The sequence below is a fragment of the Siniperca chuatsi genome, linkage group LG21, assembly GCF_020085105.1.
Source record: "Siniperca chuatsi isolate FFG_IHB_CAS linkage group LG21, ASM2008510v1, whole genome shotgun sequence".
NCBI classification, from domain to species: domain Eukaryota; kingdom Metazoa; phylum Chordata; class Actinopteri; order Centrarchiformes; family Sinipercidae; genus Siniperca; species Siniperca chuatsi.
The window spans coordinates 12,257,138-12,275,402 of NC_058062.1; the positions used below are offsets into that span (position 1 = coordinate 12,257,138).

At 39.1% G+C, this 18,265-nt stretch overlaps 1 protein-coding gene across 2 annotated transcripts in view; it reads left to right on the forward strand.

Moving 5' to 3' along the window:
- LOC122868691 (ras-related protein Rab-26-like) overlaps positions 1–18,265 on the forward strand; it is a 59,430-nt gene that overhangs the window by 25,683 nt on the left and 15,482 nt on the right. For both annotated transcript variants that reach the window (XM_044180897.1, XM_044180898.1), the window contains exons 4-5: positions 1,058–1,124; positions 8,247–8,299. In XM_044180897.1, the coding sequence (XP_044036832.1) occupies positions 1,058–1,124; positions 8,247–8,299 (120 nt within the window). The remainder of the gene's footprint in view (positions 1–1,057; positions 1,125–8,246; positions 8,300–18,265) is intronic.

An 18,265-nucleotide genomic window follows, 5' to 3' on the forward strand; every position in this document is an offset into this window, starting at 1 on the left:
GTGCAAAACGGATCAGGCTGCCGGTACGGATTCGGCACTGACACAGCCTACCAGTTAGCTTACCTGTCAACAAACTGAGCATCTCAAATTGATGATGTGAGCGGCCCACTAGCTTCAACTTAAAAACATTTCGGGGCCCTCTAGAGCGCGCTCATGGGCCCAGTGGTTGAGAAAGAATGGTCTAGAGAGAGAACCAAATGTAATTGCCATTGGACCCAAATTGTGTTGAGAGACAGAGATGTCTGATGGGAAAAAGAAGGACTTAATTAGCCTTATTCCACTAAGGTTGGACAATGGGACGAATGGCATCGACCACAGCTGATTCATATTCAATATCATGACTCTGCTGTGACCTTAAATCTGCACTAATCAATATTTTTTTATATTAACAATGGATCAAATTACTATGTGTAATGTAAAAGGGTTTGCTTGTAGTAATAACCCACTTGTTCCACTCAGCTCCACAGAGTGTTTCAGCTCACTGTTTTGATTTTACAGCCTGTAACTTTAGTGTTTTGGTTCACTCTTATCACTCTAATCAACCTTGTTTCCAGCAGCAGCAGCAAGCTGTTTTCAGCAACAACAGAAAAAAGCTCTGATAAACCCACTGTATGCTCCCTGCTCAGCACCAAATGGCAGTAAGACAAAATTAGCGAGTATCTGGTGAACATAGTGGAGCATTTAGCAGCTTAAAGAGCCACATATTTCCCTCAGGAATTGGTGGAGACCCGGACAGAGCTAAAAAGAGAAAATACTGGACTAATATGTCAATGCTGTGTTTACAGCTTGCTGCGCTGCCCCCAAGTGGCCAAAAAAAATTATGAACGCAGCTTTAAGTACAGATCTTTTTCAGTGCTGAATTTATAAGATAATGGACTGTTCAGTAGTATCCTGTATATCTCATTTCCATATTCCAGACTTATCCAGTATCACAGGTGTAAATTGAATGGAGGGTTTCACAATGATCTCCAGCAGGATGCCTGAGCAAACAGAGGACTAATAAGATAGAAACTTCTTTCTCTATTCAGTGATTACCTTCCCCTCTGATTTTCTGCAGATCTGGGACACAGCTGGACAGGAGCGGTTCCGCAGTGTCACTCATGCCTATTACCGTGACGCCCATGGTGAGACACACCCACACATATACACACTTGTATAGAGATTCTTGTACTACTGGGGATTTACTTCTGAGTTAAATAGCAATCTCTGTTTGCTATTAAACTTGCAACTCAGGCCGGTGTCCTAATATTCAGCCGGTGTCCTAATATTCAGAAATTCAGATTATGCCACAGTGCAGTGTTACGGTGTTCTTTTACCACCATGAGTGTTTTGTGGCAGGTGGAGAGGAATTCCTAAAATATATACACTTTTATACATTGAACACTCTTCCTGTGCATTATTGTACAATGAAATGGAGGTTTTGGAGAATTCTTGTTTAGACCCGCCGTATTGCCATGAAAAAGTTTTTATACCAGTTCTAATTCACAGCCATGATAGTGTGAATTGTATTGTGCAGTATTATCAAGAGCTGAGGTTTTATAGCTCTTTTCCTGGGATGGGAGGACAACACATTCAGGATTCATGGGACTGTAATCAGTCATCACTGATGGGTGTGTGTTTGTGTGAGTCTGCATGTGTGTACGTCTACTTTTTATTCATCATGATGTCATTATTAGCCATGCGAGTTCATTTAGAAAGCTCTTAGTGGCAACACTCCATTGTTTTCTCACAAAGCTGGTAATCAAGGCAGAGCTGCTTTTAGTAAATAGCTTGAATCAAATCCACATAACCTGGTGTCTGACGCACAAGACCCTGAGCAATACAAAAACATATTAACATCTGATTAGTCATCTTTCATCTTTTTTTAACCATTCAGGTGAGTTAATGTTAGGAAAAAGCACACATACAAGTGTAACTCACACATACAATGTCTGTTATCAACAGTTAATCATGGTGGTTGATATGTAGACAGCCACAGCCCGGGAGTCCAACAATTGGTGGGTATTGTAATGTAAAAGAAATGGACTATGAAGCTATTATACAGGACCAGGTGCACCGCAGAGTGTAAAAACAATTTTGTGATGGTGTTATTCCCCAATCACACACACTGCCAAATAACAAACAGTAAGCGATTAACCGAAGAACAGCTTGAAATGACATGAAATGTGCCTGCAAGAACTGAAGGATTTCACCTTTACACACAGAGAACATCTTTCCAAGCAGGACTAACTTTTCTCTGAGGAGGCCAAATGGCAGCTCTGCTCCTTTTTTTGGCACTTGATATTCACACAGTGTTGCAGTATGTGTTTGTCATTTTGTCCCCCTCATATGTATGAAGAATGCATCACCTCGTTTGGTCTTTCAATCTCTGGGCAGTCAGGAATCCCTGTGTGATCAAAGGGATGTTTTACCGTCTGGATCTGTGTGTCTGTACAATCAATTTAAGTTTACGCAACTTAAGTAGGGACGGATCGTGTGTGTGTGGAAGTATAAATGATCTTTGTCTGTGTATTATCCTCATTATCTATGGTTTGGTGGTTAGCCTGCATAATCATAGCATGATTTATTTGTCTCTGTCTCCTGGAGGAAGGAGACCCCGGAGAACTTTTAGCAGGTCCAGTTTCAGGCATGACACCCAGGAACATATCTTCCTCTCAAAACCACATCACACATCTTTGGAGTGTAGCCTTAGACATCTCAGTGTCAGGATTTTCAATTACTTTTCCATTTCTACCATGAAGCATATCACAGGAGCACAGTATTACATCACACATCATCAGAGATGTGACCTTTTTAAATGCTGATCACCCTCTCACCTGTCTGTTCTAGAAGCTTGAGTGAGAAAATAATTACGAAATAGCCTCTGGTATTTCTGGAGAAAAAAATATTAGGATAGGATCTGAACATCAACTTTTATCTGTGGCCCTTGTAGGATTTATGAGGGCTTGACAGGCTCATGTAAATCATAGATATTTTGTGCCTGTGTGGCAATACCACAGTAAAAAGTACTCCACTCATCACTCCACCCATGTAGATACCAAGCCTATAAATGTTGCTGACTGTTTCACTGCAACTTTATCTAACCTGAACAAACTCCTGTTTCAGCAACAGACTGTCAGAGAGCTTTTGAAGTCTCTGAAGTGTTGTACAAAAGGGTCTGCGACTGTGGTTTGCCCAGCTTTCAGTGTTTTGTTTAAACAAAAGCGTGTAGATTTTGATCTGCCTGCTTATCTTCATACTGTGTGTAAACTCTAGACTGTCAGTCTCTGTGTGGTTCCCATAAACTCTGAAAACTAGTTTCTTTCTGCAAAGTGTACTTTTGTCCTTCCCTGTATCCCCACAGTGAACTGATCATGTAACACAGGCAGTTGTTTCAGGTTTTAGGGTAAGCCCTGGTGACTTTTGCCTGTTTTAAGCTGTACTCTATATCTGTCTACATCAAAGTATCTCTGTGAAATGCCAGTTGACCTTGGGCAGCGTTGCGCCTTGAATTGTGTATGAATCTTTAACTGCTGTGTGGCAGAAGGTAAAGAAAGAACATTCTCTTTTTTGTCATTTTTCTGTAGAATTTGAAAATTATACACCCAAGCTGTATCCAGGATGATTAAAGGTGCAATAAGTAATATTTTTATGTCCCACTGCACTTAATTCTTAATGACCATAATGTAATTGAAGGTCATTGATCAAACCAGCTACTTAAAGGAGCTTTCTCAACCAAGTATATTCTCTTCAGATTTTTTAAATATTTAAAGCGGCTGTATATCGATATCGAAACAACGTATCAATGATAATGTGAAAACAATGTGACAATATGAAAGGGTTCGCTCTCAGTGATGAACCTACAGAAAATTAGCACCTGAATCGCCCCTTGGCTTTACAGAGGTTTGTAGTTTTAGGTCATTGTTTTGCTCTCCGGCCCACAACTTTACTGTTTTGGTTTACTGTTCACATAGCATGGTTTTTGGCCAAAGCGGGCAGCTGTTTTCCACAAAAAAGCTCTCAAAATCTGCTGTTTACTACCTGCCCAGCACTAAATGGCAGACAAAATAAGCAACTAGCTTATGAACACGATAATAGAGTATTTAGAGCCAGATTTCCCTCACCAAGACCAAAAACAGAGCTAAAAGAGAGTGGATATTGGATTTGCACTGGCTGGGTGGCCAGAAACACGAGTCCAAATGAATGATAATTGCTCCATAACTGCTGGATGTGTAAATAAGCAAATGTTTGCTAACACTTTCACCATATCAACTTAGAAGGTGATGATATGTGAGTGTTGTATTCACAACATTTCCGCTGCCCCCAAGTGGCCAAAAAAATCAGTTATTGCAGGTTTAATTGCAGATTTTCTTACTGTCATTCTAGCCTGTAGTCTCTTCTTTTACAAAAATCTATTGTACCACCATATTAACTCCCATTTGTGACGTGTTAACTAACAGCACTACATTAGTACTTTAATGGTTAATCTTGTTGATTCTCGCTCTTTTACCAAAGTGATCACTGATTGGCTGGTTTGACCTCTACTACACAAAAACAAACTCTTGGTTTGCTCGAGATAACAGGTCAGGAAGCTGTACTATGTTTAATGGTAAAGGCCACAAATTAAATTCTGCCAAGACTTTGGTCAGCCATGGGTTACTGTAACTGTTTTATGGTTTATTACTGTTTATATTTATATGCAACAAGGTTAATGTTTCAGCCAGTCACATTATGACACACTAAAAGATTTACAGATAGCACAAGAGTGCCAGCAGTACTTTCATGACCATAAACCCATTTACACACAGAATGTTTGACACCCCTCCATGAAGCCAAGTTGATGATGAATCGAGCTAAATGTTGCTGCCATAACTTTTTGGGGTCGGAGCAAAGCTGCAGGGGGAGAACATCCAGAGCTAAAGCGCTGGTGCATTCAGAGAGAGGATGAGTGTGGGAGGGTAGAGGGACTCTGCGAGTTAGGAGAGGCTCTGAAAGAGGACAGAGAGGGAGAGAGAGAGAGGCATGTAGGGAGGATTATTTTAGATGGTGTATCCGCTGTGTGGGAGAACAGGTATAGCCGTAAGAACAGCCATCAGATATTTTTCAGCTCATTTTTGTGTGAAAATTCAGTGATTATTTAGTTTCAGTTTTCAGCATGTTTTTTTTTTACCGTTTATATGCTTATCTTGGTCTAGCTTGTTTGTGTATACTGTGATGAAACAGAAAACCACAGTGAAAAAAATTATAACAAAAAGAAACAAACAAAACACAGAGAATAAATGTAAATTACAGGTTTGCTCTGAGAGGTTGTTGGATAAAAAATAATTCTGCAAAACATTTCACCTCAACAAATGCATCCAGTTTCCTGAGTTAAAAATAAACAACGTGATGGTAGACTGTTTATATTCCCACAATATGCCTGTAAGTCTCCTTTCACACGGTCATTTTGCACAACCATTTATTTGTCCCATCCCAGATTGATAGGGGCTCACTGCTCATGGACAAAGGGACCTATGTTACATTGGCGATCTCCATACAGATCGGAGATTTCCTTCTTTTGCTCAGCTCAAGTCCAAATTAAATTTAATTCAGATTCCCACTGTGCAGTCTTTTTAGAAACTAGTCATTTGAAAGACTTCGGCCAGCAGCACCTAAATGCTGGAGCACCTGATGAAATATGGGGAAAGAAACTATTTAGAATACAAAAACTCATCTATAAACTAAAGATAATCCAGTTAACAGGCTCCCCTACTAAAGTTTGGAAATCTAGTGAAATTATTTTTTTATCAATTTCACCATTTTGTAGTAGGTGTAATTCACTGAATCCATTTTACTCATCTGTTTTGGTTGTGCCCATTACTGTTGGTCAAACATGTATTACATCAAGCTCTAGCAGTGTGCATGGTTACAGCCTAACAGATGATACTGTTGGAAATGGTAAACTGAGTAATCATCACGTTTTGTAATGTTGTAAAAGTAACTATTCTGTTGTCTTTTAACAAATAGCACATTTGTGTTTTAATTAAAGCTGATTTACAAAAACTATTATTTGCGTGTCTGGCAACTTTTCCTAAACTCGCTAAGAAAGGCTTAATTTCACCGTAATGCTTGATGATATACTAACCTTGTAATTATGTTCTGCTTCATAATGCACTGTACAATTTATTGAAAAGCATTAAAGCTCAAATTGAAAATTAAATTATAATTATAAAAATAAAGATTCATACAATCCAGGATGCACAAGGGAAAATAGGAACAAATTAAAACTTTTCAAATTATATAAATGAAAGCGTTTGTGTGAGTGTGTGTGTGTGAATGAAAAGTAAACACTCAAAGTTTTCTCCAATTCCCATTGCTGTCCTTCCATCTTTGTTTTTATCTTTCCTCTTCATTCCTGTCATTGTTTTCTCCTTCAAAGTGTCTCGCTAATTTAGGTTTCTCTCCTTTGTTTATTGCGTTTCATTCCAGCTTCTGTTCTTCCTTTTTTCATCAAGTCTTTCTCTATTGTTCTTGCAAAATCTGTTCATCTCTTCCTTCAAACCTCAATTTCACCATTTTCCAGTAAATCTTGCATATAATGAGACTTTTTGATTGAGTCCATTGTTTCCAGGGCTCAAAAGAAAACTCATATAATACTCATATCATCAAACTCATATAATATACAGAACCTCTTCTCACAACTGCAAATGACTGATTTTTAACTTTTTTTTTCACAAATAACAATTGAGGCTGACCTTTATAGACACTGGAACATTATAGAAAACAGCTTTTGGAAAGGATGTTTAATACAAGCTGGCAGAAAGGCATTCAGTGGCAGCAGTTTATGGTTTTCTGTGTCCTGACTTTAACTATTGAATGATAACAGATAGCAAAAGAGTGAGAGACACCTCCGGGGTAAGTCTACCAGAACTCAGCTTTATTACACAGCTGTCTGCATCATGCTCATCTCTCCTGGGCCGCCTCCTTTCTCTGCTGCACAGTCCTTCGCTGCCTCTCAAATACCTGCACTCCCTGGGTGAACTGCTCCATAAACAGATAGCGGGACATGGACTGAGGCATCGCTGCAGTTTAAAAGGCTCTTTCACTCATATTTTCTCATGTTTGTATCATTCATATTATGAAGTTGAATACATGACAAAATTACATATGTAGTGTTATATACTGTATGTGTGTTTGTTTGCCATATTAAGGCAGTACTCAGATTAATGTATCTGTTATTTAAGTGACTTTAGCATGTTATTTTATTTTACTTAAGGTCATAATAAGAGTAACATAATGGGGAAAAACACTGCTGGGTTATTTATAAAATATTTCAAATAATATCTCATGTAGTAGTGTACTCATGTAGTGCTTCCTGTGTTTTGATTCTGTCCATTTCAACAAACATCAGTGTAAAGAAATGGACAAAAGTCAGTTAGGCATCTAAATACTGAGAGGCATGGCTGATGCTGGTGAAAAACAATCTTGCTCTTGTGGGCAGTTGTGAAACATATTGTTGGATTTATTACAGTAATGTTCATTGTCCCTGACATTAGCTCAACCGTTAAACAACTTCTGAACTTGTTATCGGGGAAGTTTGGCTACTGTAGACTATGCAAATGCCATAATAGCGCTATTGTCATTATCTTGGTATTCACATTCATTTATGGCACAGAGATACCTAAAGAATAGCTGGAAATTACTGAGTCAGTGTCATGTCAAGGTCACTTCAACAGGGCTCAAAACAAGTTGTACAAATGAAGGACAAACTCTAAGCATGTCAACATGCTGCTGCTGTGTTAGTAAAGTTTACAGCTTCCACTCAGGATGCGTCTGACTGACAGTGTCAGAATTTGAGTCCTGTTAGAGCAGCCATGTTAACAGCAGTACTATTTATTGCGGAAAACCAAGCCAGTGCTCAATTTGTAATATTTCTTCAGATTGAGTTTCATCAAATTTAACCACTGTCTATGTTTTGCAGCAACTTGTCCACGCTGTGGCATGCTACGTACAGTAAATAGTAAATTCCCCACCTAAAGTCTTAACTCTGGTCTGTCTGAGTCTAATTGTGATGCAGGACTTTGTCAGGACAAGAGAGAGAACTCTTGGGCCCAAAATGAAAATGAACTCTTTCATAATTTAATATGAAAGGAAGTTGAGACATCGAAGTGAAATTATGTTAAACATTCACTGTGAATTGTTTTCACCAAACCATTTTACAATATAAAATTATTTGTATTCATGAATTTTGAGACGATACACTTCAACTTTTTTCTGTTTCTCTGTAGCTTTGCTTTTGCTGTATGACGTCACCAACAAAACATCCTTTGACAACATACAGGTAGGTTAATTTTTGTATCAATTAAATAATTGTCTAGTTGTTATAACTACTTAGAAACCTCTGAAAGTTTTGTGTTAGATTCAGCACCTTCTTTTTCATACTTTCATTCTTTCATAAACATGTGCACCAAATGTCATGCCTGACATAATTATAATTAACGTTATCTTGGCCCATCAGATTAATTTTGTAGATTGAAAGGCTGTGGCTACACCACGAGTGTTGTCACAAAAGGCTCCGTAACATCTGATACATCAATGAATGGATGGATGATACAGCATTCTAATGACAAAACGCTGAGCTTCATTGTCAGTGTCATTTTTGGCAACATCATTAACACACGTTTTTAGCATAGTCAGTCCATGTGACAGACAGTTGGACAAGCAGAGAGTGATCTGGAGTTCTCTCACTGAAATGAGGACCAAAGAAAAGAAAAAGGGGGAGAGAAAAACAGCAGAACAAACAGGAACAGGAGGGGGAGGAATGGGGGAGATTAAAAGCTGACCATGCTATCCCTCACTAAATCACATTCAGTCAAAAGTTGGACCCGAGGGGCTATTCAACTGTCCATTCATCTGGCAGACTTCCAGTTTCTTTCTTCATCCCTCTCTATCTCTCTCCACTGGACTCTAATGCCTACACCGAGGGGACGAATATGTGATCTCGACTTGGCGTTGCTGCTCTTCTTAGAATCAAATATTGGCAGTCAGAGCCAGAAACAAATCCTAGATGGCAACCAAATTGAGTCGATGACTTATATCTGCCTTCTCAGAAGCTGTCCCTCCTTTGCTCTTGTTTTCCCCAGCGCACCTTACCTCCAAGTTTATCAAACTGAAAAGGAATGGCTTTTATTAAGCTATTTAGTTGAGTTAAGTTATATTTTATTAGCCTCTGCAGGGAAATGCGTCTTCTGCATTTGACCCATCCAGCTATTAAGGAGCAGTGGGCAGCCACAATTAAGCACCCAGAGACTGTCTCCAGTTTTGGGGCCAGTGTCTTGGTCAATAATAGTATTCCTGAAAGGTCTTTTTTATTTAAGATGTATGTCGTTGGAGTATGAGAGGAAACCATCATGGGGAGAACATGTAAACTCAACACAGAAAAGTTCCATTCAGCACCGCAGTGCTGACCACTGTGGCGCCTGTCCTGCTTGTTGGCACAGACTCTTTAAATGTTGTGGCTGTATGCACTCTGACAACAGGAACACTGAAAACAGGTTCGATGATGAAGGATGAAACTGATAAGAATTACCTGAGCACTCATGCAAAGTAAAGCATTCATTAGTACAGAGGATTGTATTTCCTCCGTGACCACATAGACATACAGCTTCATAAGTTAAAAGCTGTATTTAAAAAAGGTTGTTGATGCAGTCTGTCCTGCAGAGCACAGAAGTTTACAAATCAAATCACAATCTAGTATTGGGCCTCAAGACATATTCCCTTTTATTAATTCAGCTAAATAAAAGAAAATGAAAATTCAGTACATGAGGGCAGATAGCCAAACTGACACAAGGAATCCCATAGATTATATTTTTGTCATATAGTAACTACGTGCATATACACAGAAAACATTTGCCGCTATAATGCCTTTTTGTTGTATTTTATTCAAATAAGTGAGTTGGTTTGTGGTAAGTTTGCCACTGAGCTGTATCACTTAAGAAACTTTCTGTTCTACATTTGATAAATTTTTATTTGCATCCACAAATATGCTAAAGCGAGCTGTGAAAGTATAGAAACAAACAAAACAAAACATACCTGGAAGCATATACTGGTGACTTACAGTGGCTCCGACACCGTGGGTTCAGGCGGGCTATCTACTGTTTGAAAAGCACCTCAGTAACGTTACTGTGTCTTCATCGTCTGAGTCCAAGTCAGAGCCGCTGTAAATCACCACAGCACTGTATTCAATGTCGGCCCTGAAAACCTCCTCCTGTCAGTGGTCCAAAGCTCCTGTGCTGTGCTGGTCATATTAACTGTTAATATGACCAGTTAATATGACTGCTGACTAGTTAAGCAGCAGTTAGCGGTTGCTTTAGCAACACCTAAAGCTATCTGTCCATCAGTAAACTCCATAAATCACAGAGAGTTGAGGCAAAGCAGCCGGAGGACATTGGAGGGAAAACCAGAAAATATTTTCTCCTTAAAATATGATCTCTGCGATGTTGGAAATGCTCGGAGCTGCTGTGATGCAATAAACATTTCAGACTCAATCTGACAATAAAGTATCATCATCAGTTAATAAAGTTATAAAAGTTGTGTGTTTTTCTACAGTAATCTGTGAGGCTCGGCCCCCAGAAATGCTGCGACGTCTATCGTTTTTTCAAACCTAATTCTTGTCTCATTTGTGGTCTGATAAACAGTAAATTCATCAAATTCAGTGCCCCATATGAGTAGTTTCACCAAAATCAGTGAATACAGTTATATAGTTGTGTTTTTGTACAGTAATGCAGTAGTCAGTGAGGCCCGGTCCCTTCTCGCCTTTCTGCCACAAGCTGACTACACACATGAGCAAATGCAGCAGGTTACATTGTTTATATTTATTTTCATTTTCAAATTTGAATTAACATTTGAATATTGCCCACTGTACATCAGGTTACAATTTTGAAAATTAAATGCCCATATAAGTATGCGAAAATGAAAATTGGATTATTGCATTTCATTTTCATTTTTACTCATATAACACATACATATATACATACAAGCACGAGAGGAAATAAAAAGAAATATTAGTAACACAGGGAGCGAGGATTTGAAAGGATACAGAGGAGAAGTCAAACTGTGAGATCATTCTTCCAGTCAATACAACAAATAATTCATATCTTAATAATGAAAATAATGTGTCCTACTGTGTTGAAAAGAAAACACTTTCTATTGGGAAAAACAAGCTTTTTTATTTTATGAATATCCTATATAAACATAAACATATAAAAGTCAATGGTATTAAGGACCACAAAATGGCAGCTTTTCAGAAACATCTATTCCTCCATTACCCTCCTTCATAGTGCCGCTGCTGTCAGAGGAACTGAAGGTCGTGCCAGCTGGTGTCACTGTGTCATCATACCTGCTGTTTCCCTCTGAGTAGTAAATGTACCTGGCAACAGGAGGGGTGGCAATTTTCAACAGCTTTAATTGACACTGGCCATCAGAAAAAACGTCTCTTTCAGAGCAGCAAAGGGGCTGTTAAGAGAAGGAGAGGGTGTTTGTCACCAGTCTCTGCCAGAGAAATATGATGTGCCCATATGACCTGAGAGATCATTAAAGCAGAAAAAGGTGCTTCTTTAGCTACAGATGTGAACAGAGAGAGAGAGAGAGAGAGAGAGAGAGAAGAATGTGGACAGGAAGGTTGGGCAGACAGTAACAGAAGGGAGGACGAGTAAGTCTCCAGCACTGGCAAGCTGGTGCTACAGAGGCCTTTGTCTTATCTCTTCATGGTCCATGGTTTTTGTCCAAAAGCCTCCATCTCAGCCAGCTGGGAGGACGCTGATGCAGAGTACCTGCACTTCTACACAAACTGTCCTTCACACTGTTGTGCCCTGGATTATTCAATGTATGAGCTTTCACGGTTTACTGTATATGTTACATTAGGAATGTCAGCACTATAAGTATGCACTTAAATAGTGTTAAAAGTTTGTCATCGATGTGAATATGCCCTCTGTTTAATTCAATCCAGTGTAGGGCTGCAACTAACATTTGCTTTCATTATCAATTAATCTATAACCATATAATCTATTTAATAATATGGTCTATTCATTGTTTAGTCTATATATTGTCACAAATGTGGCACAGACAAGGTAATGTCTTAAAGTTTTACGGAGACAGCTTTGGCGACAGAACGCACAGCAAACGGCAATGAATAATCGTGCAATACAAACAATAGAGTGGCTAGTTCACTGACTTCCTTCCTTCCCTCTCTGAAGTATCATCTGTGTTTCTCGTGTTTCCCTGGAAGTTATAGCAACTAGAGGGGTTAAAGGGGATATGACGCCATTGACAGGTGACATTGTTGGAAACACTTGGGATAACGTAAATACACAACTCAACAAAATATATAACATAGGTTTAGTCATATTTAGACATTTTAATGCGGAAATGTTACATATTATCCCTTTAATGTGTTGTAGTCATGAGATTATTGTCTGCCATTTAACAACATACAGAACACTACAGAAATGATAAAAATACAAAGTGTTAGGCCATGTTTTCCTCTAACATGCCCACATCTTTAGAGCCTGGCCCTCTGTGTTTCACATGAGGATGTTGAGTTGGTTCTGTTTTCCTTGCCTGGGATGGTCACAGATTTGTACCTGTAGCCACAGGACTGGACTCTGTATCAGCCACGTGATGCAACATCCTCTCAAAATTTTCCAAGTTGTTACACAGTCCAAAACAACAAACGAAACAATGCACCCTGCTCTCAGTGGCAACAGTGGCTAATTTACAATTCAGACTAGCCCCGCCCTCCTGTATGTCCTTCCTTTCTCATCTCCACATCCCTCGACCTCTATCACATTCAGTCAATGTCTATTACAGCAAGGAGATATACTGGCGGCAAGCTACAGATGCCTGCTGGCACACCGCTGCCTAACGAGCATTAACTCATGTTAATGAACACTAATGGTGATGAATGCCACTCTGAAGGAGAGTGAGAAATGAGAGGGGCAAATCGTTCTCAGAGCCGCTCCTTTCTGCAGTGTATTATTGTCTCCCCAGCTAGGAGACATTTAGGCAAGCAACGCATTAACGTCATAGGAGCTGTCTGTCATCTGAGGGAGAAAGACTTAACATTTAGGGCAAGAGAGACTCTGTCAAAACAATTCATCTTATGCACTAACATGCTACATCAGAAATATCAGCTGCTTTCATTTGGATAGTATAGTTGTGTCTTAAGAGGTCTGAAGATAAAAGTGTAATTTCTTTAAATCTACAGATGAGTATGATTTTCCTTCTTGTTTGTGCACCTGTATTTCAAGCTCCAGCTTACATCAGAGACTGTTAGTTACTCAGGTGTTTCATGTAGTTCATTATGGTCAGTGAATCAATCTTTTGTTTGTATGATACACAGTGGCAAGTATTTGTTGGTGTAAGCCATTGTTGCAGAAATACACAAGCCATTTAGTAATGTGATGAATGTCTTCTTGTCAGAAGTAGTGCTTCAGGGAGACAATAAGAATCCATTTTGGCCTCTGCTGCAAATCATTTGTCTGGGTTACTCGGTTAAAAAGCAGCCTGGCTCCTGTGGTGCTATCATTCAACGCTAAGATTGTGTGCTGTTGATGGAAGTCAGAAAGATTGTCAAACCAGAATGATTCAGTGCTCTCTGTCTGTCAATTAACCTGCAGTTCCTCAAACGCACCATTTAGAAAGGGCAGCGGACTGCTCTGGTGATTAGAGAGATTGCTTGATCAGCTTTAGGATCTTGGTCTAAGCTTCCTATGTTGGCAAGAGACTGTCCTCACCAGAAAAACATCTGGCCGTTTGTTCAAATGGCAGAAAAGACCTATGTTTGCCTGACAAGGACCTTTTTTTAGCCGTGTGAATGATAACTGTTTCCTGTCAGAAGCAAAGGTGGAAGTAGCGTGACGTTGTTATACCACCACAAAATCCCTTAGGGAAGAGGTCAGGGCTGATGGGTCGGCAAAGCATGTGACTTTGACACAGGACACCACTGTTTGCTATGACAACAATCTAACCTTAACCAAGTACATTTTGTGCCTCAACCTAACCAAATCTTAAACTTACATTTACCGATATTTTGGCCACTTTGGAGTAGTGCAACAAACTGTAAACACACTGAATAAAACAAACTCTCCACCAACTCCTGAGGGAAATTTCTGGCTCTTTAGCTGCTAAATGCTCCACTATGTTCACCAGGTAGTCGCTAACTTTGTCTGTCAGCTTTTGGTCCTGAGCAGGTAGCATACAGAGGGGTTTACCAGAGTTTTTTTGTTGAAAACAGCTGCCCCCTGTGGCTGGAACGACGCTGATGAGCGCAGTGTGACTGAATAAAAACAGTAAAGTTGCATATAACCAAAACAATGAGCTGAAAGATGCTAAATTGCTCTGTAGAGCTGAACAGGAACTACACAGTCAGGTAATGATTTTCAGTGGGTTCGTCACTGCGAGTGATCCCCTTCAAATTACACATTTAATTTATTGTTAATGGAAAAATATTGATTATAGAAGCTTTAACCATAGCGCTGGCAGAAAACTGTCATATGTACAATTTTTGTAATGATTTTGGAAGGCACTGACAAACAACATATTTTGCCGTTTGTAGGATTTGCTGATGTGTCGTCAAGAAAGACACCAGCTCCAGTCGTGCTGTTTTGTAGCTGGACCTGCACTTTGGATTGCACACAAACAGAAAAAAATCTCCACAGCGTTCTCATAATATTAGAATTGATCAGCGCTCAGGCACTGATCCAAGTGAAGCAGTCTCATAAGAAACAAACTCTGTTTCATATTGATCTGCAAAGTCAATATGAAACAAACCTGGATTAGAATACATTATCTATAAATATAGTAAAATGTTTCTCATTGAACAGTCTGGCTTTGATGCTGATTGTCAAATGATGTATTACTTTGTAGCTGCACTTGCTCTACTTCTGTGTGTGTTTGCACATGCTGATGCCCGAATGCTTGATCATGCTTGCGTGTCTGTGTAGAAACCCAATAAAGGCAATGAGGAAAATGATGAAACCTTCATCTGTGTGCCTTCATTCATCTCTCTCTGTCTGTCCCCGGGGCATGGTCTGGCTTCAAATGAAATGGCCGCCTGCCTAGCACATAGCTGTTAAATGTCATGGCACCACCGCACCAGATGGTGATGAGAGAAACTGTCATTAAATAATGCAGTGATATGAATTCAAATACCATTCATTTATAATCAGTGGACACTGGGATTTTAGAAGTGGATCGTTTTAGACAAGTGTTGTATGAAGAAACACATCATGGATTATTCTGCACCATCAGGTTCTATACAAGTTAGTGAGGGCACGACATGCAGTAATCCTCATTCATTATCTTGTCACTCGCACATCACCTGTAATTTAGTCTCCTGCATGGAACATTATTAGTGTGTCAGCTCCAGTGCTTCAGTAAATCATTGCCTGTCCTTGACTGTAGTTATATATGATGCAGCCAGTGGAGCGTAGCTCTGCAGAAGCAAAGTGTCAGAGGGAAAATGATCCATCAGTGTTCAGCTACTTTCTGAGGACATTTCCATTTACTTTGATGTCAGCTGCAAAGTGACAAAACAGATGGGACGCTTATGTGCACACAAACATGCACTCAAACACAGCAAGATGAATGAAGATATCCTATAAGCTTCCTGCTTTTTGTTGTTGTTGGAGCAATTCTGTCTTTGTGGTGCCCCTATGGAAATAACTTCAGAATAAAGGGGGGGGTTGAATCCCTTCTTCATTCTTGTTGCACATTTTTTCTTTCACTTTTATAGCCATCTCTTCTCCATCATCTCACTACTCTTTGTTACATAACACCTCTTTTCCTCCTGCTCACCAGTGCCTTTAATGTTCCTCTGAGTTTGTTGCAAATCTGCAGAAGGAAGCTCTTTACCTGTGAGGGGGCTGACAAAGGTCAGAGCCGTTCAGACACTCGCAGAACAAAAATATGATTTGTTGACTTTTCTATCTCTTCTTTCAGTATCAAAGAGCACCATGAACTATTTAGAAAAATCAAAGATAGCTTTGTCATAAATTAAAGTGTTCAACCACCTCTTCAGCTTTTTGAACCGCAAGTCTACAACTTTATTATATCAAAGTATCCAAGAAGGACAGGCATGTATCGTTTGCACTCCCATTACACAAAAATATTTTATTAACTGATGGTGTTTTGATGTATGAAAAGAAGAAATATTCAAGGCTAGACAGTTTGGAAACCATTTATGAAGCTAGTTTGAAGCAAAATGTTGTTTTGGGATAGCGTGGGTACAGAGTTTTGGATCTATAGTCCATAAAAATAAATACAGTATGCTGCATAAATAAGCTGTCAAATAAAAAACATTTTTAGAAGTGGTCTGTCTCACGGCCAACAAAAGAGAACACACGTTTTTTGAGAAATTTCCAAGAACCTCAGGGTTCTTTAGTCACTTTTATGTTGTCATTATTCCCAATAACCTTTCTAACTTGATACAGATTTATCAGATAACCTGGGAGCCAGGTGTCCTGCACTGTGTGACTTCAGAAAGGTTGGCACAAAATGAGTTATCCAATCATTGTCTACATTATTTGTCTGTTTCTGTATCATTTTTCCTGTTAGTCACAGCAACTATTGACACAACAGTTTCAGGGAAAATATGTGATCGCTCTAAAACCTTCTTGTTTCCCTCTGTTTGCAGATATTACTGCTCCCTTTCTCTTCCCAGTTGTACTTTTGTGCACTGAGATGTTGTTTTTCTCTTTGTCATAAGTTAAACAATTGGCCAAAAACAAATATTGTTTATCTTTCACAGAAAGACTCACACAAAATCCAGCACATACACAAAAAAACTGTTTTTCAGTCACTCTCCTATCTCTTTTTGTCTTGTTTGAAGTGTTTTTTCTCTAACTGGCACGAATAAATGCAGAGGCTTCATTATTTTGATTGTGGTTACTCTGGATTTTTATCACAATCCTGCAATCCTTTTAGACAGACAGAAGTACCTTATAGCTTTTATTTGAAATAGAAAGAGTGTGAAAATGTATTTCAATTATATTTATGAGCAGAATAGTAAGTGGCTTCTAAAAAGTGTAGATGGCTTTTGCATAAATGCATGATGAAGTAAAATTTGAACAAAACTATATTCATTTTGTCTAATGACAAAAACAAATTGAATGTTATTGAAAAATAGCAACCCAAAACTGCACAGCAACTTCTGTTGATTATCCAGTAATCTTTGTGACATTATGACATTGTTTGTGGAACAGCACGTTGCTCCTGAGTTTTCCAAATGTAACACAAAAGAAATAAATGTATTGAGATGGTGCAGAAGTCTCAGCAGCTGATCTCCCAAAACCTCTGCAATGAAAACCAAAACTGCATGACCAATGAAGTGGAAAATTTGGGGGTAAAAATTGAGGGTAAACTGACTGTATCCTTTATTTGGAAGTAAACATCACAAATTAAGTTACAACTGCAACGAATATAGTAATGATTATGTCATCAGTGGTTATCTCAGCTTGGACTTCTTAACAGAAAGCCTACCTTTCAAACTGCAGGGATGAAGAAGTGGGCATTTAACAGGCAGAGAGGATCTAACAAAAGTTGCTGTCAAGTTGCATTATGAGAAGTGTAGGACCCACCACTTTGGTCCCCTCAGGATGAATTTTAATCACTTCCTTTGACTTTTCATCTAGCGCCATCATCAGGTAAAAATTTGAATTTGTCCAATACTTTGGTTTATGACCAGATATCTGCAAAATGACATTCCCATGAGCCTCAGCTGTACTTTGTGTTTAGTGCTAATTAGCAAATGTTTGCATGCTAACATGCTAAACTAGGATGGAACATACCTGCTTAGTATCAACATATTAGCATTGCCACTGTCAGCATGTTAGCATTCTGACATTAACTGTGCCTACATACAGTCTTGCAGAGCCACTAGCATGGCTGTAGACTCTTTGTCTTGAATTTTATCTGTCCTTCACAAGTCCTATTTTTTCAATAACAATGTGTCAAATGACAATGTGAAAGAGGTCGCTCGTAGTGATGAACCTACAGAGAATTATCACCTGAATCTGCAGCTCCCCTCGGCTTTATGGAGCTTTATAGTGAGTTTCAACTCATTGTTTACCCACAACTTTACTGTTTAAATTCACTCTCACCGCTCTCATAGCATCGTTTTTGGCTTCAGCAGGCAGCTATTTTCTCAGCGAAAAAGCTCTAAAAACCCACTGTACACTACCTGCTCAACATCAAACCACAGACAGACAGTTAGAGACTAGCAGGTGAACATAGTGGAGCATTTAGCAGC